At 46.3% G+C, this 24,437-nt stretch overlaps 1 protein-coding gene across 4 annotated transcripts in view; it reads right to left on the reverse strand.

Annotated features, from left to right (window-relative positions):
• The window catches only part of LOC147459974 (uncharacterized), a 91,928-nt gene extending 68,723 nt beyond the window's left edge, over positions 1-23,205 (reverse strand). Inside the window, exon 1 of one of the 4 annotated variants that reach the window (XM_086511134.1) lies at positions 22,802-23,199. In XM_086511134.1, the coding sequence (XP_086367260.1) occupies positions 22,802-23,071 (270 nt within the window). In that variant the 5' untranslated portion in view covers positions 23,072-23,199. Of the gene's footprint in view, positions 1-22,801 lie in introns of all 4 variants that reach the window. The other 3 variants (XM_086511133.1, XM_086511132.1, XM_086511135.1) reach the window with 3 other exon arrangements.
• Positions 23,206-24,437: the final 1,232 nt, after the last annotated feature.

The raw sequence follows: 24,437 nt of genomic DNA on the forward strand, positions 1-24,437 counted from the left end.
GAACCTCAAGACTCAAGAACCAAGAACCACAAGAACCCAAGTTCCTCGTGAACTTAAGAACCCACGACCTCAGTGTATGGTCATCACCCAAAGCGGAATGGATACTTCGCATGAGAGTGGTGAGCATGGAAGTGGCGAAGAAGAATTTTCCCCACCAAGAGGTTTTTCTAACCCTCCCCCTTCCCCATCTACGCAAAGGATTGCACTAACTCCTATCGAGGCTTTGGAGTAGATGTTTATGGACAGGAGGATAGAACTAGAAGCGCAACGCGCTGCCTTGGAGCGCAAGCGCAGAGAAAGACAAGCAACATGGGAGTAAAGAAAGGAAGATTGGATCGTAAACACGCAAAAAGAAAAGCAGAAAGAAAGGCAGACTTGGAGCATGAGCGTGAGCAAGCGCGTGAAGTGGCCAAAGAAAGAATGGCAGTCTTAGAGCGTGAGCATGAGCACGCACGCTTGGCAGCCGAAGAAAGCCTAGTCGAATTCAATCGCAAGTGCGAAGAAAGACGGTTACAATATGAAGCCCAGAGCATCCAACAAATGAAAGAGTTGTTGCGACTCTTTTCTCATGTGCATGCACAGATGCAAGAGATTCAAGAACGGAGACTCTTTCAGTCTCTTCTTTTCAAAAACATGACACACATGATTTGCTTGAGAATGATAAGCATGATGATTTGCGACTCTTTTCTCATGTGCAGGCACAGATGCAAAGAGAATCGGGAATGGAGACTCTCTCAGTCTCTTCTTTTCAAAAACATGACACACATGATTTGCTTGATAATGATAAGCATGATGATTTGCATGATCAAGATGTGATTACTCACGAGCATGATGGTTTGCAGGATGATGGTTTAGTTGATAATTTTTCTAGCGAAGCTAACCTCGTTGCAGATTCAATCAATCACGAAGAACCGATCTTGGCTTTCGAGTCGAGGTCCAAAGAACCCCCACAGGAAGATTCGATCAATCATGAAGAACCGATCTTGGCTCTCGAGCCTAGGTCCAAAGAACTCCCACAGGAAGTATTCTGTGTTCGAATGATTAGTCAGCACGCATTGTTCGGGTGTTTCATTCGTGATGCTTTCCTGTATTTTGTCATCGTCTTTATGTGATCCCGTTTCATAAGCATGACATATTGTTCAATGAACACGATTCACTCATGAATGAGCACGGATGTATGCGGATTACTCATGGAAAGATGAAATGTTTGCATTTAAGGAATTCACATTCCATGTCTCTTCCTTGGCATAACACGGTATCCGAAAGAGCACAAGAAGGATTGAGCATCAAGCATCGGCATTTCCATTATAATTTGCCACAGTTGATTGATTTAGATCAGAAAGTCAATATTCATTCATCTACATTGCATGCACAGTTTTTTCGAAAAAATAGTATTTTTCCAGTCACTTTACATGGAATGGGTATGTTCATGCTTTTGTGTTAAAAGTGGTTTCAGGAATTTTCAGCCATGGAGATTCTTGAAGATGGTAGATGCATGACTCTCGACGAAGTTGAAGCATTGAAGGAGCCATAGATGACTTTGTCTCGCTTTTGGCGCGGTCCAAAGAAGCAAGCGTTGCAAACCTTTATGAAGTTCAAGTATCGCATGACCCATGTATCAGAGTGGGCCGGCAAAGAGTCCTTTCCAGGACTCCGGATGCTATTGGCGATCTCCCTCGACGCCATACAGTTCGGTACCAGTACCTCACTTTGAAAAGGAGGGGATGTCATGTGACATATCTAACCCTATGTGTACGTGGACAAGCTACTTCATGACAAGGGTTCAATCCAGTTCAGTCTAGAATAGGAAGTGTTCTAGCACTTTTGTGAGTCTGTTCGCAGACTGTGCATGCCCAAGCACTTAGAGTAGATGCATATCCTCTTGGTTGCACACAGCATGATCATTAGATTTCCATAAGAACCCATCAGGAGTATTTTTACGGTGTATAGACCTATTTTCCCTATTTTAGCCAGTTTTCACTTATTATTTTCAAGTGACTTTTGTTGGGAACTAGGTAGGGCAATTTTAGCAAGCAACTATAAAAGAAAACCTAGCGCTAGCACTTTCTGGCAGAAGAGGCAGCAGGAACTTCGGTTCAACAGGCACCTTCTCAGCAAGGACCCCCCCCCCATCAGCAGACCTAGCGTTTTTGCATCAACAAAGAGCTAGCGTTTTTGCATTGAAGACCAGCCCTGGCATTTGCACTGCAGATCGCCCCGGCAACAGAAAGACAGCAGATCAGCCCTAGCGTTAGCAGTTCTCCTCAGCAGGATACAGATTTCAGCTAGCGTTTTTGAATTGCAGATCAGCCCCTAGCGTTTTGCAGCTCCATCGCGACAAGATCCACAGTAGCACCAGCGTTTTCAGTTTTCAGCAGTCAAACACCGCAGTAGAAGTCCCAAACCTCGCAGATCTCACCTTCCCGCAGCAATTCCTCACCGCACGGTCAGATCCAGCATAGTTTGCAGATTCAGCCCGGAAAACACAGATTTCAGCATCTGCGTTTTCAGCGCGTAGTCGTCGCATCGTCGCCATCGACATCGTCACCGACATAGAGTTAGAATTCAGCAGATAAAGATTTGCAGATTTCAGCCCTTAGCATTTTCAGATTTCAGCCGTCTCGTCGTCGTCGACATCGTCAGCAAGTCCATTGCATTGTAGAGACTTGTGCAATCAATAGCAGACCGCTCTCGCCATAGAGAGTGGGGCCTTCGGAGGAGGGTTTTGACAACATTCTGGTGTCGTATTCTTCTCTCTCTATCTCTCAGTCTCAGCACCTTCATTCATAGTGTTCACCACTTTGTTTGTGTCCATTGCACTCTCACTAAAGGAACGGAAGGCTCTCCCTTCCGTAAGTAAAAGGAACCTTGAGCACAGTTTGGAGCACTCATCTTGAGCAAAGTTCAACATTCACTTCCGCTACACCTTACAACCCACTTAATAAATAGGCAGCCAATCATAAAAATAAAGCAAGACCAAGAGGAGGTGCCCCCACACCTGGCTAAAAACAGCCTCACGGCATCGATTTCTCTCCCCTGTATCTAGAATCTGCCGCCAGCCCTCTCTCTCTCTCTCTCTCTCTCTCTCTCTCTCTCTCTCTCTCTCTCTCTCTCTCTCTCTCTCTCTCTCTCTCTCTCTCTCTCTCTCTCTCTCTCTTGCTTGCTATTCCAACGCTACCAAAGCCTGCTTTTGTTGGAAGAGGACCGCCAGCTATTCCTTCCGGCTCCAGAAGCCTATAAAAGCAACCTAGCGCCCCCCTCTCTTCAGAGTCTTGCCAACACTAGCACAAGGAGACTCTGCAGCCGGAAAACTTCAAGTGATCGTGAGAAGTCGACGTGCGGAGGTCGTCTTTCTGTGCTAGGAGCGGCAGGTGAAGCTTGAGAATACGCTCTACGAGTTGTTGCTTTTGGGTTTGTGCTTTTTGCATGTACTCCATCGCAAAGAAGGAGCAAGGAGGCTTCGGCCTACGCTCGGGGATTCGAAAACGGAATCTGGAACAATCTGCGGAGCTTTACGCTTTGAGAACAGATGAGAAAGGAATCGAGAGCTCGTCTCTCAAACTTCCCTTAACAGGAAGGAAACGACCATCGAGTCTAAGATCTAGAATGGAGGGGTTTTCTCCGGTTCTTGTGCTTGTAAAAAAATTCTCCCTGAATAAGGATTCTCTTTTTTCTTTTGGGAGGGGAGGGACTAGCCAATCTTTTGGTTCCCAGTACTGTGTCGATCTTCTCCCTCGTCTCTTTTGGTCAATATCCTATTTATTTTCAGCTTATTGATCGATCGCGTGCGCTCCCGTTTGTGACATAGACCAAGAAATTCTAATACAATTGAGGCTTGGATTCGAGATTCCAAAGAAAAAAAAAGGTTGGACAGTGGACCAAGTTCTTCAAAGTCTAATGTAGAGAGGGAAGCCTTGTAAGTGCAACCACATTGCAGAGTGCAAATAGCTGAGTCTTGAGCAGCGACTCTAAAAACTTGCCTTCAGTACACAAATGGAGATCTCTTAGGATTGGATACATTTAGAGCAAGAGCGGCAGTTTACCTAGCTTGTCTCTCGTGATTGGATTGTTGAACGAGGTACACGTGACTTCTTCTCGTAATTTGATGTAAAAAACTTAGGCTGTATATAGGTGAAGTAATTTTTAGAGATAGATCATCGGCTCTTGTACACAGTGAGGAATGTGACGGGTTTTAGGGTTGAGGTTTTTGCGTCGAGGGCATAGACGTATCAAATCAATGCGTTCGTTTGGCCCGCCCCAAACTCACTTCCCCTAGAAAGGTGGTCCATGTCAATCTCTTTGTCAAAGCCAGAATACTTTGTGCCATGATTAGTTCTCTCTATGTGATATTTGCATCTGCAGTCATCTACATGGTGCTAAGACCATCTATGTGACCTTCCGGTCTTCAACTAACTTGGTTGAGTTTTGCAAGAATCGACCAAGAGGCCTAAAAACTAGAAGAACCAGAAGAAACAGAAGAAATACCAACTTAAAAAGTCCTATTCCCAACTTAAAATCTCGTGTCAAGTGGCCCAAAGTAAATAAGGGGTTATAATTAATCCTACCAACTTATGGACCACTGGCCGAGGGGCCTGAAACCAAAAAATCAAAAGCTTGAACTCTAGAGTTGATTTTCGCAAATCACATTGACATGCCAGGTGGCACTGCTCTACCGATTTCCGTTGTTTGCGTTCGCAACTTTGGGCAAGTTTTGCACGCCAGCTTTTGGGTGCAAATGCTTCTGGACTCAAGTGCTTTTAAGACTCAAGGTTTTGGGGCTCTGCTTTTGGGCATCCCTTGTACGTTTATAAGTGCCGAGAGAGCCACTCTTCAGAGAGCATTTGGACGCACAATCATCAAAAGAGTAGGACACTCGAGAGTTGTACTTTGCAAAGTGTAATAATATAATAAAGAAATACGAAAAGGGCGCCGGTCTTTGGGCCAGTGCTACCTAGACGTAGAACTCCGCCACTCTCTCTCTTTTTTTTTTTTTGGAAAAAGTCAGGGCTGTATATTACTGTGTTGCTAATTGGACTATTTTCTTAATTTTTTTAATGATTAATCTCTTTTTCTAGGATATTTTATTGTGTACACTAAGAACTGTTAAAAGATTGTAGCTGCAGGAAGTGCCATCAAGAACGGACAACTCTGATGTGTCATTTGATGGGTGACGGTAAACATCGCGAAGGAGTTTCCGTAAGTTCGGTGGAAAGGGCCGGGTTACAAGTGCCCCTGATGCGCCACAGGATGGGTGACGGGTGCATCAGAAAGGGGGGCATTTCGTAGGCTAAGGAGGAAATCCGAACTGAGTAAGAAAATACGCGTAAGAATGCAAGCACAAGAATAAAGATGGGTTCAATGAAGCTTTTTACGAAAAGCAGGAACATTCGCGAGAGGGCAAATGCTTTCCCGCGAGGAGTCTGTGTCTGCATTGCATCTGTGCCCGTGTTCTGCACCCGGGGACGCCTGGAATGTGTTCGTGTAGCATTGTTTTCACTAACTGAGTGAGTTTTTAAAGTTTGAACAGGTTCACACTTTATTTTATAAAGTGGCCGGTCACTTATAATAAAATAAAGCAAGGCTCTTTTTAAAAAAATCCTACGTTAAAAACCCAGCGCTAATAAGCTACGCAAGGCTGAAAAACAGCGAGCTCTCTCTCTCCTCTCTCTAGAAGAGCCAGAAACAGCGAGCTCTCTCTCTCCTCTCTCTAGAAGCGCCAGAGCTTCTCCTTTTTGTGCCCTATTTCCACCGGGTGCCCGGGCCTATAAAAAGGCAGCAAGCGTTCCAGTTTTAGACACACGCCAGGAGCAGCAGAAGGAGCTAGCCCTGAGGATTCTGGAGCAAGTGCTGGCGACAAAAATCTGCAAGTGTTCGTGTGACGACTGAGTACGGAGGTCACGTTTCCGAGCAAGGAGCGACAGGTATAATGTGTTGATACGCATTGAGAGTTGTTGCTTTGTGTGGTTTGTTTTACAAGAATCTCCCTTCTTACGGGAAAGCCCCTCACGGGAAGTACGGCTTCACGCCTAAGTCCCTTACGGGAAAGTACGGCTTCGCGCCTAAGTCCCTTACGGGAAAGAACGGCCTTGTGCCCAAGCCCTTTATGGGAAAGCACGACCTTCGGGTCTAAGATTACAGAACAGAGGGGTTTCCTCGGGTTCTCGTGCTTGTATATGAATTCTCCCTGAATAAAGAATACTCTTGACGGGGGGGGGGGACCAGCCCATCTTCTGGTCCCCAATACTGTGTCGATCTTCTCCCTTCTCTCCTATTTGCAAAGTATTTTATTTTTCAGATTTCTAAGTGCTCGTGTACGCTCCCGTTTTGTGACAGTGGTATCAGAGCTCGGACTCCTCTCTTTCTCTGCAAAGAAGGACGATTCCGGGAAGAACGGGAAGAACCATGTCGAGCCAAGGGAGAAGCGTTGAAGAGGAGCTTCAACAAGTGCGAGCTCAGCTTGCGGATTTGCAACAAATCTTACTACTGCCAGATGTCCAAAAGCTCTTGGGCGGAATGAAGAGAACGAATGGAACCGATGCAGTCGGGCATCCACACTACACTGTTGGCGTGAGACCACAGGAGGAAAGAGAAGAACATGCCGAGGTGCACAAAGGATCTTCGGATTGGAATGAACGGCCTACTCAAAGGAAAGGCGAGGAAAAAGCGCTCTCTTTGCTAGACGAGAGCAAGGACATCTCTATCTCATCTCCATCTTACTCTCCTGATTATACTTCTACTTCTCGATCGTCTCGTCAGAAGAAGGAAGCCGCTACTACTACTATCCTACATCAACCCAAAGATAAGCCTCAATTCAAGAAGCATGGTCGCAAGTCTCAACATCGCATGAGAGTCTTCAAATCGGGCGACAAGGACATCAAGTTCGAAACCTACAACGGGCGGAAAGATATCTCCAAAGCACTGTCCTTCATCAGACAATTTGAAGTCGCATTTACCAATGGGCACTTCACAGAAAGATCCAAATTGCGCCATGTGGGGATGCACCTCAAGGAAACGGCAAGTAATTGGTGGTTAGCCAAGATTCTGGAAGGTTCTCAGGCCAGAACTTGGGAGAGATTCAAATCTGAATTTTATGAACAGTTTCTTCCGCCTGACTTCGAGCAGGACATACGGAAGGAATGGGACTAGCTCGCCCAGAAGGAACATGAGAGAGTCACTACCTATGTGGACAAGTATTGGTCGGTTCTTCTCAAGGTCACTCCCTTCATGAAGATTGCCGACGAGGAAAAGAAACGAAAGTTCAAAGCGGGTCTCCAACCGCACCTTCAAAAGAGTATGAAAGTGTATCCGCATGACACTCTTCAGAGGTTGATGGAGTCAGCAATCATTGCTGAGGATTTGCACTCAACTGGGACACCCAGAAAAATGGAGCATAGCACTTACCGTGCAAGACAAAGAGGGGTCTACGATGACCAATGGGGCCAAGGAAGAAAACGTCCTCCATCTAGGGACCATGATCATTCTAAGAAGCCAGAGGGCAATGGCAAGCGAACTAAGTATCTCTCTCCTACTCAACTCCAAACCTTCAAAGAGGAAGGAAGATGCTTCTACTGTGGAGAGAAAGGACATATGAAGCCGGACTGCCCTCTAAAGTAGCAACGGCAAGAACAAGCCTCTACAAGGCAAGATAAAGCAAGGTAGGAACCCGCTCCACCAAGCTCGAACTCAATTCCAGATGTTCAAGGAAACACAAAAACGGAGAAAGGGAAGCGTCAACTTCTTAAGGGTTGGGGGTCTTTGAACAACCAGCGAGTACTGATTCTTTATGATCCAGGATCCACGGATAACTTCATCTCCCTGGATACTGCGAAACGTTTGTGCCTCACACCGGCTCAGCTTGGCACACCGGTTACATCCGTATCGACATTCGAGGGGTTGACAACCAATGCAACTCCCGTGCAAGGACAGCTCAACCTTCGGATTGGCGAGTACAAGGACCGCGAATCATTTTTGATGGCACCCATCGAGGGATGTGATATCATCTTGGGTATGCCATGGCACTTCCACATGACACCTATCCCCGATTATGTGGAAAAGACCCTCACTTTTGATCATGGGGGTAAGAAAATAAAGATTCATGCTGATGTAGGAATCGGCAGTTCCCAATTGTAAGTCATATCTCCATTAAGAAAGAAATGAAGAAGTGTGTTTCTGCTTACTTGATTTTTGCACGTGAGAAGGATAAAACTAGTGGGGATCTACTCTCTAGTCTGGAAATTAAGCGTTTTCAATTTATTGAAAAGTACAAAGATTTTTTCACGGAAACACTCCCTGATGAACTACCTCCGGTACGCCCGGAAGATCACCGCATAGATATCATACCGAGTAGCTCGCCTCCCAATCAACCCCCTTATCGGGTGAGTCTTGCTCAGCAAGAGGAAATTTTGAAGCAAGTCAACGAGCTTCTAGAGAAAGGGTTAGTACGGCCAAGTGCTTCACCCTACTGCTCTCCAGTTCTACTGGTGCAGAAGAAAGATGGCACGTTTCGAATGTGCATAGACTATAGGTCTTTAAACAAGATCACGATCAAGAATCGCTTTCCGATCCCTCGGATTGATGATATACTTGATAAGTTGTAGGGAGCAAGTGTCTTTAGTCGCATAGACTTAAAGAGTGGGTATCATCAGATACGGATCGCCCCTGAGGATGTCCATAAGACTGCTTTCCGCACAACCTTTGGACTATATGAATTTTTGGTAATGCCTTTCGGCTTGACCAATGCTCGTGCGACGTTCAATCGCATGATGGACCGCATTTTCAGCCCGTATCGAGCTTTTACGGGAGTATTCTTTGACGACATACTCATCTTCTCTAAGTCAGAAGTGGAACATCGGAAGCACTTGGACCTAGTGTTTCAAGAATTGCGAAAGCATGAGTTGCATGTGAATGCAAAGAAGAGCGAGTTCTTTCTCTCAGAGATACACTATCTCGGCCATATAGTCTCTCACAATCAAGTGAGTATGGATTCTGCCAAGATTCGAGCGGTAGAAGATTGGCCTATTCCCACTACGGTACATGATGTACGTAGTTTCCTGGGATTATGTTCGTATTATCGAAGGTTTGTCCGAGGATTTTCCCATGTAGCAGGACCACTTCATGATTTGACAAAGAAGAAGATCCCTTTCAGATGGGGATCGAGACAACAAGGAGCTTTTGATCGGCTCAAGTACTTGCTAAGCCATGGACCTATTTTGATAGTGCCTGACTTAAGGAAACCATTTGAGGTTCACTGCAATGCTTCAGGCGATTGCATCGGAGCAGTGTTAAACCAAGAAGGCCATGCACTGGCTTATGAAAGCAGACGGCTTAAGGATGCAGAGTTGCGTGCATCAATCTACGAAAAGGAACTTACGGCTGTGATTCACGCCTTATCCAACTGGAAGCACTATCTTCTAGGAGCGGATTTTGTGATCAAGACTGATCACCAGAGTTTGCGGTATTTTCTTACGCAAAAGAAACTATCTGAGAAGCAGATGAGATGGGCAAACTTTTTGTCTATGTTTCACTTCCAGATCCTTCACACGGCTGGGAGTAAGAATGTGGTTGCAGACGCACTGTCTCGGCGACCAAGGGTGAACGCTATCACTTCGGTGTATCACCAAGAATTAGAATCACTACCGGATTTGTATCCGAATGATCCAAACTTCTCCACCATCTGGGGAAAGCTACAACGTGGAGAGAATGAGTTCCCTTATTCCATTCGGGATGGTTATCTCTACCACCATCAGGCCATTTGTGTTGCAGAACCATTAAGAAAGAAGATCATGGATGAAGCACACGCTTCGCCTTATGCGCGTCATCGGGGTATTCTCCCTACGACCTTAGCAATGGACAGATATTTCTTTTGGCCTAGCCTTAAAGCAGACATTGTTAAGTATGTCAGGGAATGCTTGGTTTGCCAAAAAGTGAAGTATGATCGGCATAAGACACCTGGGTTGCTACAACCTTTACCTGTACCTAATGAACCTTGGGAAACTATTGCCATGGACTTCATCATGGACCTCCCTAGAACTCAGACTGGAAATGACACGATCTGGACCATTGTGGACAGGTTTAGCAAGCAAGCACACTTTATACCAGTCAAGAAAACGATCAAAGTAGATCATATGGCTAGGGTCTTTCCGGCACAGATCTTTAAGCATCATGGAATGCCTAAGTCTATTGTGAGTGATCGAGATCCTCGCATGACAGGAAATTTTTGGCGTGCCTTGATGGATAATCTTGGTACGAAGTTGAATTTTTCATCTACCTACCATCCTCAAACGGACGGGTAAAGTAAGATAGCCAATTCCACAGTATTGGATATGTTATAAGCTTATGTGTCAGACCGGCAATCTGACTGGGAGAAATATTTGCCTCTTGTCGAGTATGCGTATAACAATACCATACACTCATCGACGGGGAAAGCACCTTTTGAGATTCTCTATGGTAAGCCCTTGCTTTCACCGATCCTTTTAACTAAGGATAAGCTCTTTGCAACAGATGAATTTTTCCGGGATTTGGACACAGCCTACGGACAAGTTAGGAGAGCTATTCTACGCTCTCAGGAAAAGCATAAGAAAGCTGCAGACAAGCACAGGAGGAATCTAGACTTAACAGTCGGACAGTTAGTCTTACTCAAGTTTGAGAAGGCAAGACTTAAGAAACAAGCGTCTCATAAGAGGAAGGTGATAAAACTTTCTACCCGTTATTATGGGCCGTTTAAGATCACTGAGCAAGTGAATGATGTCACCTTCCGATTAGAGCTACCGCCTAATTGGAGGATCCATAATGCTTTCCATGTTAGTTTACTCCGGTAGTATGTGGGACCGCCTCTGAGCCAGCCTAGTGCTGAGGAACCTCCTGAGGTTGAGGAAACAGAAGAAATACTCCAACCGGAGCAGATAGTAAGTCATCAAGAGTGGCCTCTCAAGTCCGGAAAAATAACACGGAAGTATTTGGTTAAGTTTAAGAACTATTCGAATCTAGATGCTCTGTGGATGACGCAGGAGGAATTAGCAGCTTATCCCGAGATACTAGAGGTATATGTCCAAGCACTACAATTGAGGTTAACTGTTTAGAAGCCAAAGGGATGTTGCTAATTGGACTATTTTCTTAATTTTTTTAATGATTAATCTCTTTTTCTAGGATATTTTATTGTGTACACTAAGAACTGTTAAAAGATTGTAGCTACAGGAAGTGCCATCAAGAACGGACAACTCTGATGTGTCATTTGATGGGTGACGGTAAACATCGCGAAGGAGTTTCCGTAAGTTCGGTGGAAAGGGACGGGTTACGAGTGCCCCTGATGCGTCACAGGATGGGTGACGGGTGCATCAGAAAGGGGGGCATTTTGTAGGCTAAGGAGGAAATCCGAACTGAGTAAGAAAATACGTGTAAGAATGCAAGCACAAGAATAAAGATGGGTTCAATGAAGCTTTTTACGAAAAGCAAGAACATTCGCGGGAGGGCAGATGCTTTCCCGCGAGGAGTCTGTGTCTGCATGCATCTGTGCCCGTGTTCTGCACCCGGGGACGCCTGGAATGTGTTCCTGTAGCATTGTTTTCACTAACTAAGTGAGTTTTTAAAGTTTGAACAGGTTCACACTTTATTTTATAAAGTGGCTGGTCACTTAAAATCACACTTTATTTTATGAAGTGGCCGGTCACTTTTAAGTGACCAGCCCTCTTATAATAAAATAAAGCAAGGCTCTTTAAAAAAAAAGCCTACGTTAAAAACCCAGCGCTAATAAGCTACGCAGGGCTGAAAAACAGCGAGCTCTCTCTCTCCTCTCTCTAGAAGCGCCAAAAACAGCGAGCTCTCTCTCTCCTCTCTCTAGAAGCGCCAGAGCTTCTGCTTTTTGTGCCCTATTTCCACCGGGTGCCCGGGCCTATAAAAAGGCAGCAAGCGTTCCAGTTTTAGACACACGCCAGGAGCAGCAGAAGGAGCTAGCGCTGAGGATTCTGGAGCAAGTGCTAGCGACAAAAATCTGCAAGTGTTCGTGTGACGACTGAGTACGGAGGTCACTTTTCCGAGCAAGGAGCGACAGGTATAATGTGTTGATACGCATTGAGAGTTGTTGCTTTGTGTGGTTTGTTTCGCAGGAATATCCCTTCTTACGGGAAAGCCCCTCACGGGAAGTACAGCTTCAGGCCTACGGGAAAGTACGGCTTCACGCCTAAGTCCCTTACAGGAAAGAACGGCCTTGTGCCCAAGCCCTTTATGGGAAAGCACGACCTTCGGGTCTAAGATTACAGAACAGAGGGGTTTCCTCGGGTTCTCGTGCTTGTATATGAATTCTCCCTAAATAAAGAATACTCTTGACCGGGGGGGGGGGACCAGCCCATCTTCTGGTCCCCAATAATGTGTCGATCTTCTCCCTTCGCTCACATTGCAAAGTATTTTGTTTTTCAGATTTCTAAGTGCTCGTGTACGCTCCCGTTTTGTGACATACTGAGTACAATATAATCCCCAGCGGATGCCAAAATAGCCTATCACGTGGGGTGTACAAGCTGAATGTAAGGAGGAGAGCCACTATAGTGACGACTCAACTAGAACAATCTCATGGTGGTCGGTGTGAGGAGTGGAGGAGAAACCACTGAGGAGGGGCATAATGCCAAGTAATCTTACCACCTGTCAGTGTGAAGAAGAGTGGGGATCGAGCCCAACGCCGAAGGAAGGCAAATCGACGACATAGTAACAGGGAATGGCCGTTTTCAGGTCTCCGTTCCCCGTTCCAATTGCAAGTTCCCGTTCCGAATCCCCGTTCCGTGTTTCAAACGTGAGTACCCGTAACAGGGAATGGCATTTTGTTCCGCGTTCCCGTTCCCCGTTCCCGTTCCGGTTTCGTGTTCCTGGTAACTATGAGATTCGACGAGCCTCGGCTGCTCGCGATGTACCTGAGGAAGAATCCCACTGCCAAATCAGGGTGTGAATGATGTCCAGCCAAATGGCAGTGAGGATATCCTGAAGGAGCTGTGGAGTCGCACTGAGAATGTGAAGACAATGAGCTCTCCAAACATTCCATAGTGTAATACTAGTGATGACTGAAAAAACTTCGTCACGTGTCTGAGAATCTCCCTGCCAAGCGATCAGTGGTAGCATAGCCAAAGTCCCTCGCCGATACCCAGTCGAGGTAAGCATGAAGGCTGGATCTGTGGCTTAGCCCTTGTAGAAAAGATGCGGGCCGGGCATCGGCATCAACCATGAGACAGATCCCCAAGTGAGAAATCCATGCTGAACACCTGTTCTGCTGAGTAGAAAGCAAACTGCAAGCCACACTACATGGGAAGCTGAGCATGACCAAAGACAGTGGGCAGGTGACTCAAGTAGTCGCAAAGGACAGCGAGTACATAACGGATCATGACCCATAGTAGCTAGCCAAGTCCCAACTGGAAGTCCCACATGTGCAATCATCCACATGAAAAAGAAAATACTACGAGCCACATGTAAATCCCAGATGGCGGACCAAAACTGCTGCAGATAGGCATGGGAGAGGCCTAAATGTAACCAGAAACGCATACGAGTGGGCTGCTCTGGTTGCTGTCTCATCAATGCTAACCTTCCAATCCTGACAGTGTACTCAAAGAATGATACAGATGCACCGGTGGGGTCAGAGTGAGGCCAATGCCACTCTCCTGGGTCCCAATAAAGATGAGATAGGGCACGACCCTCCCACACCCAAAGCCTCCAAAGTGCAGCATCAGCGGAAGAAAAACGGGGGTCAACACAACGACGCTTCCCGCGTGAGCCAACTACTCGTATGGCCTCCCATCGAGCGCCGGGGGAGATAAGTTGTGGAGAGGTGGCATCATATGTCAATCTAGCATGAGTCCCCTGAGAGTAGTCAGTATCAACTGTGAACAGCATGGTGTCCAAACGAACTAATAAGAGAGTGCTCTGATCTAAGAGGCCTTCCCAGCCACAATGGGGGGGCATCTGAACCGTGCCTCGCATGACTGCATCCCACTGTGAAGGAACGGCAGAATCAATCTCAAGCAGTCTGTTTGTCACCCCGCAACCAATGTCATAATGTTTCGCCACAAATTCTGCATCCAACATACGTGTCTCATGAAACAACTGCATAGAGGCAGCAAGGCCAGTGTCCCAAGCAGCCCAATCAATGTGAGTCCTCTCTCCAAGCTGACGAGGTGGATTAACCGAAGAATCAAGAACTGTAGCATTCCAAATGAGAGGCTGGCGCTCAATCTCCTCACGACATGAGGGAGGTGAGCATATGATAGCCCGTCGCATGGAAACCCAAATCTGAAGGAGCGATCGGAGGAAGGGTGAGAGGGTGGAGGTGGACAATGGGGCATCCGTAAAGAGAAAACGATACCCTGAATGCCAAGTATGACCGTCTCTAGTGCCGAGTCGTGGAGTCACTGTGCAAAGAGCGTGTAAGGATTCTAGTCACTAATCCTTAATTAAGTACTTAAACTCATGATTAAGACTTAAGAAACTGAAACTGAACTCAGAACAAGACTTAGAAGACTCTGTGTTTGATTGATTGATGACTTGTTGAACACTGAGTACAATAGGCTCCTTATATAGGAGACGAAGAGACACAAATGAAAAGACACGTCTCATGGTGAAGAGACGCGACTTTAGACGTAAAGACACATCCTTTCGGCGAAGAGCTGCAACCATTGGGCGAAGAGTCGCACCCGTAGAGCGAAGGGGTGTGACCAGTCGTCGAAGGAGTGTGGCTTTTAGCGAAGAGACGTCCTTTGGGCGAACGGGTGTGACCATCCAAGCGCAGGGGTCCTCCTTGGCATGGCACTTCGCGTATCTGCAACTAGGAGTAGATGTATTGTTGTTAACATAGTCACAATCGTGACAGAGCGGCTTGAAGAAGCATCTTCCAAGGTTCTTGGCCGGGAAAAAGACCCCGAACAATAAGCTTGGTAAGAAGTACGCGGCTCTGTAACTCTAGATCAATAATGTCAAGGCCTCCCTCTGACCTAGGTCGAATGATCGTGGACCAGCGAACTTGAGCATGAGTATCAATAGTCCCATCTGTGCCACTCCATAAAAAGTTCCTCACTAGTCGGCGGAGCTGAGCTATCACATCGGAATGTAACATCCAACAAGAGGCCGTATACCATACTGTAGCCAGAATGACCTGGCTGGCGACCAATGCACGGCCAGCCAACGACAGACGACGTGAAGACCAATGGCATAGCTTCCTGTGAATAGACTGTAGTACGGGTGCAAACTGCTGCTGTGAGGAAACATCAAATCCAACCTGAAAGCCCAGATATCTGCATGTTTGACCCGGCTGCAGCCATGTGAAACCATCAGCTATCCCCCAAGTAGGTATGTCATCATTGCCTACCAGTAACCCATAGGATTTATGCCAGTTAATGCGTGCACCACTGGCAATGCGAAAAACCTGTAGGGCCTCCCGCATGGCGTCAAGAGCAGGTAGCAAATAGCGCAACATGAGCTTAGTGTCATCAGCAAACTCCTGATCGATAAGGTCTGGAGCTGTAGGTACTGGCATGGTCAAGCCACGAAATGCATGACTCTGAGCACAAAGAAAGTCAGACATAGTCTCTCCCACAAACAGATACAGATATGCTGCTTAAAGGACATCCCTGACAGACAGATAGAGAAAGCTCAAAACTGCAACTGACACGGCCACCAATAGTAATAGCACTGTTGGCAGTTCTGAAGAGAGCGGATATGCCTGAAATCCATCTCGAAGGGAAACCCATCCTCCGCCTCTCTCTCTCTCTCTCTCTCTCTCTCTCTCTCTCTCTCTCTCTCTCTCTCTCTCTCTCTCTCTCTCTCTCTCTCTCTCTCTCTCTCTCTCTGTGTGTGTGTGTGTGTGTAACAAACTGCTAACGTGTCAAAGCCTAAAGAATGGAGCCAACTTACAAATGTGGCCCAAGGGCCTAAACTGTCACAAAGTGATGACGCGATTGCCCGAGAGCAGAAACCCTAACCCTAATTTCTGCCAAAAACCCTAACTGCTGAAACCCTAATTCTGGAAACCCTAACCCTAAAACCTGCAAACCCTAATTCTGAAAACCCTAACCCTAAAACCTGTAAAACCTAATTTTGCTGCCAGAAACCCTAAAATTGCAAAAACCCTAACCCTAACCCTAACCCTAACCCTAAGGGCAGCAGGGAGATTTTCATGTTTTTCGTTGGCTGATGAAGTGGCAGGCTGTACGGATTTCCGTGATTTACGCTGGCAGCTTTTTGGCTTTGCTTTTGGACCAGATGCTTTAAAGTTTGAAGGCTTTTCACTGTAATTGCTTTTTAGGCCAAGGGCCTTTAAATATGAGGCTAGGGCTCATTCTCTGGCATGCTTCCTGAAGAAGGTGCAGAGTCTAGAGTACTGGCTTGTATTGTGTTGATGCAATAAAAAGAAATATCGAAAGGGGCGCCAAGGTTTGGAGCCAATACTCTCTGGGGTGGAATTCCGCCACTCCGTGTCGCGTGTCGTCTCTCTCTTTCAGTTCAATTGTTATTGAAGTGCTAAAAGTCTGTTCAGTCTGTTCTTTTCTATTGGCAGTGGTGCCCGTCTTGTGACAGTGGTATCAGAGCATCAGGAGTGTGTTTTTCTGAAAGCATACCGGTCCTACAAAAGAGCGGACAGAGCTATTGGAATTTTATTTGAGGTATCTTCGCCCTCCAACCCGGCAAGCTATACGGATTTCCGTGATTTACGCTAGCAGCTTTTTGGCTTTGCTTTTGGACCAGATGCTTTTTAAGTTTGAAGGCTTTTCACTGTAATTGCTTTTTAGACCAAGGGCCTTTAAATATGAGGCTAGGGCTCATTCTCTGGCATGCTTCCTGGAGAAGGTGCAGAGTCTGGAGTACCGGCTTGTACTATGTTGATGCAATATAAAGAAATACCGAAAGGGGCGCCAAGGTTTGGGGCCAATACTCTCTGGGGTGGAATTCCGCTACTCTGTGTCGCGTGTCATCTCTCTCTTTCAATTCAGTTGTTATTGAAGTGCTAAAAGTCTGTTCAGTCTGTTCTTTTCTATTGGCACGTGGTGCCCGTCTTGTGACACTCTCTCCCTAAGGAGCCAGGACGGCCACTAGAAGCTCACCCAAATTCTGAGAGAGACGCTCCATGATGCAACATCAAAGGCATATCCCTACAGCCAGCCTACACGCAGACAATCTAGAAGCATGCCTCAGAACAGTTGGTATGATGAGTGTAAGGTGCAGCGGAATGAATGTTTGCGCTTTGCTCAAGATGAGTGCTCCGAACTGTGCTCAAGGTTCCTTTTGTTCTTATGGAAGGTAGAGCCTTCCGTTCTTAATGAGAGAATTCTATGATCACAAACAAAGTGAATGGACACTGTGCGTGCAAGTGTATGAGACTGAGAGATAGAGAGAGAAGAGAGATACGACACTAGAGACGTTGTAAAACCCTCCTCCGAAGGCCCCACTCTCGTCGGCGAGAGTGGTCTACTTATGATTGCACAATCTGGTACAAAGTGTATGCATGTGACTGATGCAAGTCTAGGCTATGTTGATGACGACGACAAGGATGACAAAGTTGACCTTAGGGCTGAAATCTGCAATCTTTCTACTGCTGTCCAAAAACCCTATGGGATGAAATCTGCAAATGTTCTATCTGCTAAATTCTGACTCTATGTCGATGACAATGTCGATAACGACGATGCGACGACGACGCGCTGAAAACGCAGATGCTGAAATCTGCGTTTCCCGGGCTGAAACTGTAAACCTTGCGGAAACTGACCGTGCGACGAGGAACTGCTGCGGGAAGGTGAGATCTGCGAGGTTCGGGACTTGATCTGCGAGTGCTAACTACTGAAAACTGAAAACGCTGATGGTTCTTGAGTTTCCGTCACGGAGAATCTGCAAAACGCTAGGGTTGGCTGCAGATGCAAAAACGCTAGGGCTGAATTTCTGTTGCTATCGCAGATGCTCTGCAAAATGTAAAACGCTAGGCTGCTCAGAGGTTCTGCTATCGCCGGAATCTGCAAAAGCAAATCGCTGTGGTGAAAACACTAGGTGATGGCTCTGCTCCAAAAACGCTAGGTCTCCTTTGGGGGGGGGGGGGTCCTGCTGAGAAGGTGCCTGTTGAGCGTAGAGCTCCTGCTGCCTCTTCTGCCATTTAGTGCTAACTTTGGTTTGCTTATATATTTTCTTACCCAAATTGCCCTACCTACTTTTGTTGGGAAGTCACTTAAATTAATAAGTGAAAAATGTCAAAAATAGGGAAAATAGGCTAAAATCACTGGAAAATTCCCCTGACCGATTCTGATGGATTCTGATAGGAATGCTTATATTCATGCTGTGTGCAACCAGAGGATATGCATCTATACTAAGTGATTGGGCATGCACGGTCTACGAATAGACTCACAAAAGTGCCAGATCACTTCTAATCTAGACTGACTTGACTGAACTGAACCCTGATCATGTTGTAGCTTGTCCACGGACACATAGGGCTGGATGTGTCACGTTACATATCTTCAAGTCGGGAGATCCTATGCTTCCCGGGAATTACCGCACCATCATGGTTGGTCACACTCTGGCTAGGCTATATGCATCAATTCTTGAGCATGAGTTGAGTAGATGGGCAGAGAGAGAGGGCATACGGGCAACATGACAGGCAGGGTTCAAAAGAGGTTTCTCTACTCTTGATCAGATTTTGACGCTCAGAGCCATTATTGAGGAGGGTAGACACCATGGCAGGAGGATTTACTATAGCTTTGTGGATTTCTGCAAAGTCTTTGATACAGTGCCACGAGCCAAACTCATACGCAGATTGTAGGACATGGGGGTGCCCACAGAGCTGATTTGGGGGGATTTTAGCTTTGTATAGGACAGTGGTAGGACAGGTACGCACTACTCGAGGCATGTCCGACGTGGTTCACTCCACAATTGGGGTGAAGCAGGGTTGTCCCCTATCTCCGACTCTCTTCGGGATATATGTAGATGAGTTTTCAGATTATGTATAGACAGAGGGTGATAAAGGTGCCCAACTGGCAGGGACGTGGATCCCATTGCTATTATATGTTGATGATATTGTGCTGATCTCAAAATTCTCCAAAGGGGATGCAACATCATTTGGATGCATTGCATGTATTTGCAAAGGACAGTGGATTGTCTGTGAACCTTGGTAAGACCAAGGTAATGGTGTTTAACACTACGGCGAAGTGGATAAGGAGGTCCGCCCCCACCTTTACATATGGTCGAGAGACTGTGGAGTATGCAGATGCATATACTTATCTTGGGGCGGTTTACAGTGGTTCAATATTTTCCCTGAGCCGTCCAGCAGATACAAGATTGACCAAAGCCTATACAGCATTGGGGAGACTTGACAGGGTATGTTCGTAGGTTCAGTTCTAGGAACCTCCCACAAAGCTTTGGCTCTTTGACACTTTGGTCACTTCAACCTAATATACGGAGTGGAGATATGGGGCCCCTCAGATAATCATCATAGCAGAGCTGGCAATACTGATGGTGTATGGACTATGGAGAGGCCCTTGGTGTCTATGATTTCACGCATGATTAAGGCCAAGGCCTTAGTACCACCTGACATTGTTAGGGCGGAGCTCGCTACTCCTCATTGGTAGTGGAGGCACTCACTCCATCAGTTTCATTTATGCATAGCACCTAGGGTCTCCCTAGAGACAGGTATGCTCGATTAGCACTAGAGTCTTCGCAACAGCTGGCATTGCAGGGAGATAGATCATGTTGGTATGCAGAGATGGCATCTTGGTTTCAGTTACATGGCTTTAGTATGGATCAGCTACCCCCATTTCAGTACTCTTTGGATGCACCCTCCATCTCCCTCACTAGGGCAGAGATTACCAGGCTCATCAGAAAGGACTTGATTCAGCTGGATACAAAGAGGACATGGATACAGCCTACACATGAGTTGGGTACAAAGATGGCTTTCTATAGAGAGTATCTTCTCCAACTTACAGAGGATGGTTTTGTGATCAGACCAGGATACATGGATACTCATCAATCCCACGGGATACGATGTGCTATCAGTAAGATACGCATATCCTCACATCAGCTAGAGATCGAGACAGGTAGATTTAGAGTAGTACCCGTTGAGTCCATTTGTCAGGTGTGCCAGATAGAGCCCGAGACAGAGCTACATTACATATGTCACTGCCCAGTATACTATGAGATGCGAGGCCGCTTTCAATGTCTATTCAGAGAGGGTTTTGGACCACTTTCTAGAGTCATGAGATACCAGGATCAGAAATACCTCGGATTATACTTACTCGAGATTCGCAGACACAGAGAGGGCCTCTTGAAGAGGAGCACAATGAGAGGACCAACGACAGCGGTAGATTACAGATTTCTTTCACAGACAGAGGAGTTCGAGCAGCCCCCACAACATAGCAGCACCAGAGGCAGTAGCTTGATAGGGCGATAGAGTTGGGGCGGTCCCGTCACCCACGGATGAAGGGGCCCTCTCGACATCGACGCACATTGCAACAGAGGATCCATACCATACTGCCGCAACATAGGAGCCGTCCCGACAGAGTGCTTACCGTGGAGGACATTGAACCTCTACAGCCTTTTGAATATTGATGTCTCTATTGCACAACCCCCGCCCCCCTTTTTGTATCCCCCTTTGTATCAGCTTTCACCCCACATCTACCCACTACTTTCTTTTCAATTCTTTGTACTTTGTACTTTTTGTACCCATACTTAGTATTAGATTCACCACATGTAACCTTTTGGTCTTATAGGTCATTTTGGCCTTTTGAAGACGTTAATATTACATCTCTCTCTCTCTCTCTCTCTCTCTCTCTCTCTCTCTCTCTCTCTCTCTCTCTCTCTCTCTCTCTCTCTCTCTCTCTCTCTCTCTCTCTCTCTCTCTCTCTCTCTCTCTCTCTCTCTCTCTCTCTCTCTCGTGTTTACAGTTGTTTGAAGTACTAAAAGCGTTGCCAAGTGTTTCCCTTGTGTTTCCATCCAGACAATCGTCAAAAGTGATTACAAGGGCACCATGTAGTATGGAGCTTATTCCAGACTGCACATGGGAATGTATATTTGAGAAGCTTTATAAGTGCCTCTTCTTGGGTATCACATCTTGTCAAAGCATGAGCTTCGCACAGCCCATATCGACACTCGCAAACGCTAGCAAGGTCATTCAATAGAGTATTTGATGAAGAGCAAATGGAGTCATGCTTTGTCTTGTTATTTTCTCGAACACGGGACAAACGAGCCTCTTTTTCAAACGTCACCTAGCAGTTCCATAGTTCTACACTCCGACCAAATGCTGAGAGGATGTTAAGAGTTTACCACCTCTTTGGTAGGTCCTAGCAAAGCTGCTAGTGCCCTAGTATCTCTGAGGGGTTGATCATAGGAAGTGAGGGCTATTTTATAGCTGTGTTCGGCCTATATAAGGTAGTTTTCTCATTTTAGCTTGCTCCCATCATTTTTTTGCCCACCCTTCACTACTAGTAGTATCCTAGTAGGTGCCTCTTGGTGGGCAAAGTTTGGACAATTTTCTATGATGTATGTGTTTCCACCTACGGGCCACGTTTCATATCTTTTCTGAGTGTTAAGACCTATTAATGAATCATGGGGCATTTTGGGAGGTCGGGCAACCTTGCAATCTCCCAATATAGGGAGAGTGTAGTGTCAACATTTCTGGGGTCACTCCCACACACAATCTCTCATTTGCTAGCATTTTCTCTAGCTATCATTTTTTCTCTCTCCTGCCAAATCTCTCTCTACCTTCGCGTTTTTGTGCAAGTTGCCCTCTCGTACCTACTCCTGCCTTGGGCAACCACTGTACTAGCAGATCTACTACAATCAAGATTGTCCACGGTGACAGGTTGCTTTCGAAGATTTTGCATTTGGAGATTGCTGCTATCCACCATCAGAGTCGAGAGGTTGTGCACCAGTTGCCATTGTTTTCAGCCATACCCCTCCATCTTCCACTGCCTCTACCGTCAGTATCACCACCAAACGTCACCAAATACTAGTAAGAAGTTGCATCATGGTCATGCAACTATTTTCACTCTATATAAATATTTTAGGCTATTTTCAAAAAAAAAAAAATCTTATGGCTCATGTTTTGGCCACTTTGAAGTTTGTTAATTGGGCACCCATTTCATCGAATGGCCACTCCTATTAACTGTCCAGCTACCCATACTTTGCTCTAGTCCCATTTTTCCCTATCTACGCTTCAATATCCCAGAGTCACATATGACTGACGCTCTTGGGCTCATTTTGTCATTCTTAGGTTATCGTGTTAGTGGTAGCAAAGGCTATTGCTCTAGCATTATATCCCCCCCCCCCCCCCCCCCCTCTCTCTCTCTCTCTCTCTCTCTCTCTCTCTCTCTCTCTCTCTCTCTCTCTCTCTCTCTACGTCTGTCAACATCTCTAGACATATGTCGTGCTCCTCTCATCCCTCCTTCGTTCTACTATTGTAAGTTGTAATAGGCAATAGGTTGCAATTTCCCATAATGGATACTTTTGTATCATGCACATGGCTGTTTCAAAATGGTCATCCTCCATGAAGTTTCATATTTAACACCCCCATCTCTCCATCCTGAATACTCTAACTGATTCTCACCTCTCATAATTCACTATATCTCTAGTTAAGGTATATAAATTGTGACATTATAACACAAATATGCTGTAGGTGGCACAAAATTCAATCCGGCAATCACTATAGCATGAGAATTGCCTTTTCGTACATAACCCCTTGGTTTAATGAAGATAACCATATGATTAATCCATAGCTAGTTTGGATTGAAACAGCATTCTCCGAGTATGTGTACTTCTGCAAAGCATCTTCTTTTCGTAACAACCCAAAATGAGTTGTGATACTTACAGGATGGGTGCCAGAAAGCTGAACTCCAGAGTCGAGGTTCGCAATCGAAGTGAAGATAGCAAGAGGGTGGCGACATTTGGAGAGAAGATTCTCCTGTTGCTGCTGCTGCTTCTGCGGAAGCAAGCTGAAAGATAGAATGCGAGGGGGGTTGGGAGAGACTCGTTGGGCAGTGGCCAGGAGTGCTGAGCGCGATTGTGTGTGAGGGTGCATGAGACCCGCACGTACCGCAAGCTCTCGCCATCCCTTCCCATCCTCGAGTTTTCTGCCCATGCGAAATGACTACAGCATCCGCTTCATCCTGCTCAGGGAGCGACAACGCAAGACGGCATGCCCGTAACCTTTACCAGTACCTAAATTTTTGGCATGATACAAGGACAAGGGAACAAGGCGCTCCTAAATAATTGCGGAATAGAAGTAGTAGTAAGTGGTACACATTTCAAAACAGGAAAAACGTAAGAATCTTTATACGATGCTGAAGGGGCAGCGCGGAGAGTTGAACGGGAGTTGGACCTGGGAAAAACCTTAAAATTCGAGTGCAGATAACCGGGACTTGGTGCATGCAAGCGGGCTGAAATCTCTCTCTCTCTCTCTCTCTCTCTCTCTCTCTCTCTCTCGGTGTTGCGAGCATGGCAAATCCTAGGTTGAAAGCTGCGCTTCTCTTTCTCTCGCATGAGCAGTGTGTAGGCTCGGGGGGCCGGGGGGGGGGGTTTCGAGTAGGCAACAGAGGCCTGGTGATCGAGAAGGAAAATATGGTAGCGATTGGCTGTTGCGCCACGGAGTCGAGTGAGAGAAAAGGACAGGGCTCTACGCAGAGGCAAGAGGGGGAAAAATTGGGTTGAAAAAAAGGCTAAAGGGTGGGGTGGGAATATTCTGCATTATAATATTTTATAAAGAGTAGAGCCAGTAGTAGGAGTATTTTGGAAGTAGGGGGTACCCAGCTGAGAAAAATGGAAAAATCTACTAACATAATATGGCGGAAGGGGGAGCCCTTTACATGTGTCGCAATCTGCGATTTGAAGGCTAAAGTCCAAAACAAAAACAAGCCCTTTTGCATGCGATAAAGAGGGAGAGAGGGGGAGAGAGAGAGAGAGAGGCCGCCGAATGCGGCCGGCCGTACTAGTCAAGGATTAAATTAGAGATACCGGCGCGGCAGAACAATGCGACGTGCAATGGGACAGGGAGAGGTACCGGCGGTAGGTCCATGCTCGTGGGCAGCAGCCACAGTTGCAGGCGACAGAAGCAATGGTCGGCATCAATGGCCACTAATAGCTACAGCACGAGATGCGACGAGGAGAAAGGGTGCGTCATGCTTTGTCTGAGGAGAACTTTTTTATTCTACATGGCTTCACAGCAACAACCGATCCACTTGGTTGATCGAGTGGTTAAGGGATTCTTCTAAAGTTGTTTACAGTGTAGCGTATGGGTTTGAGTCCAATTTTCTCCTTTTGTAAGGGTGAGAGAGAAGCTCTTGAGTGACAAGGCTGGATGGAACGAATCTTGATAATGATTGAATAAATATGGAACGAGCCAGTAGGGTCCCCAATCTTAGAAGTAGTAGGGGGTGGAACAAATTGAAATAAAACCAAAATAAATGGGAGATGCTCTCGAGTGCACTCGTCGCCCACCTAAATAGGAG

Source organism: Adiantum capillus-veneris, chromosome 4 (assembly GCF_014529385.1).
Source record: "Adiantum capillus-veneris isolate H3 chromosome 4, ASM1452938v2, whole genome shotgun sequence".
NCBI classification, from domain to species: domain Eukaryota; kingdom Viridiplantae; phylum Streptophyta; class Polypodiopsida; order Polypodiales; family Pteridaceae; genus Adiantum; species Adiantum capillus-veneris.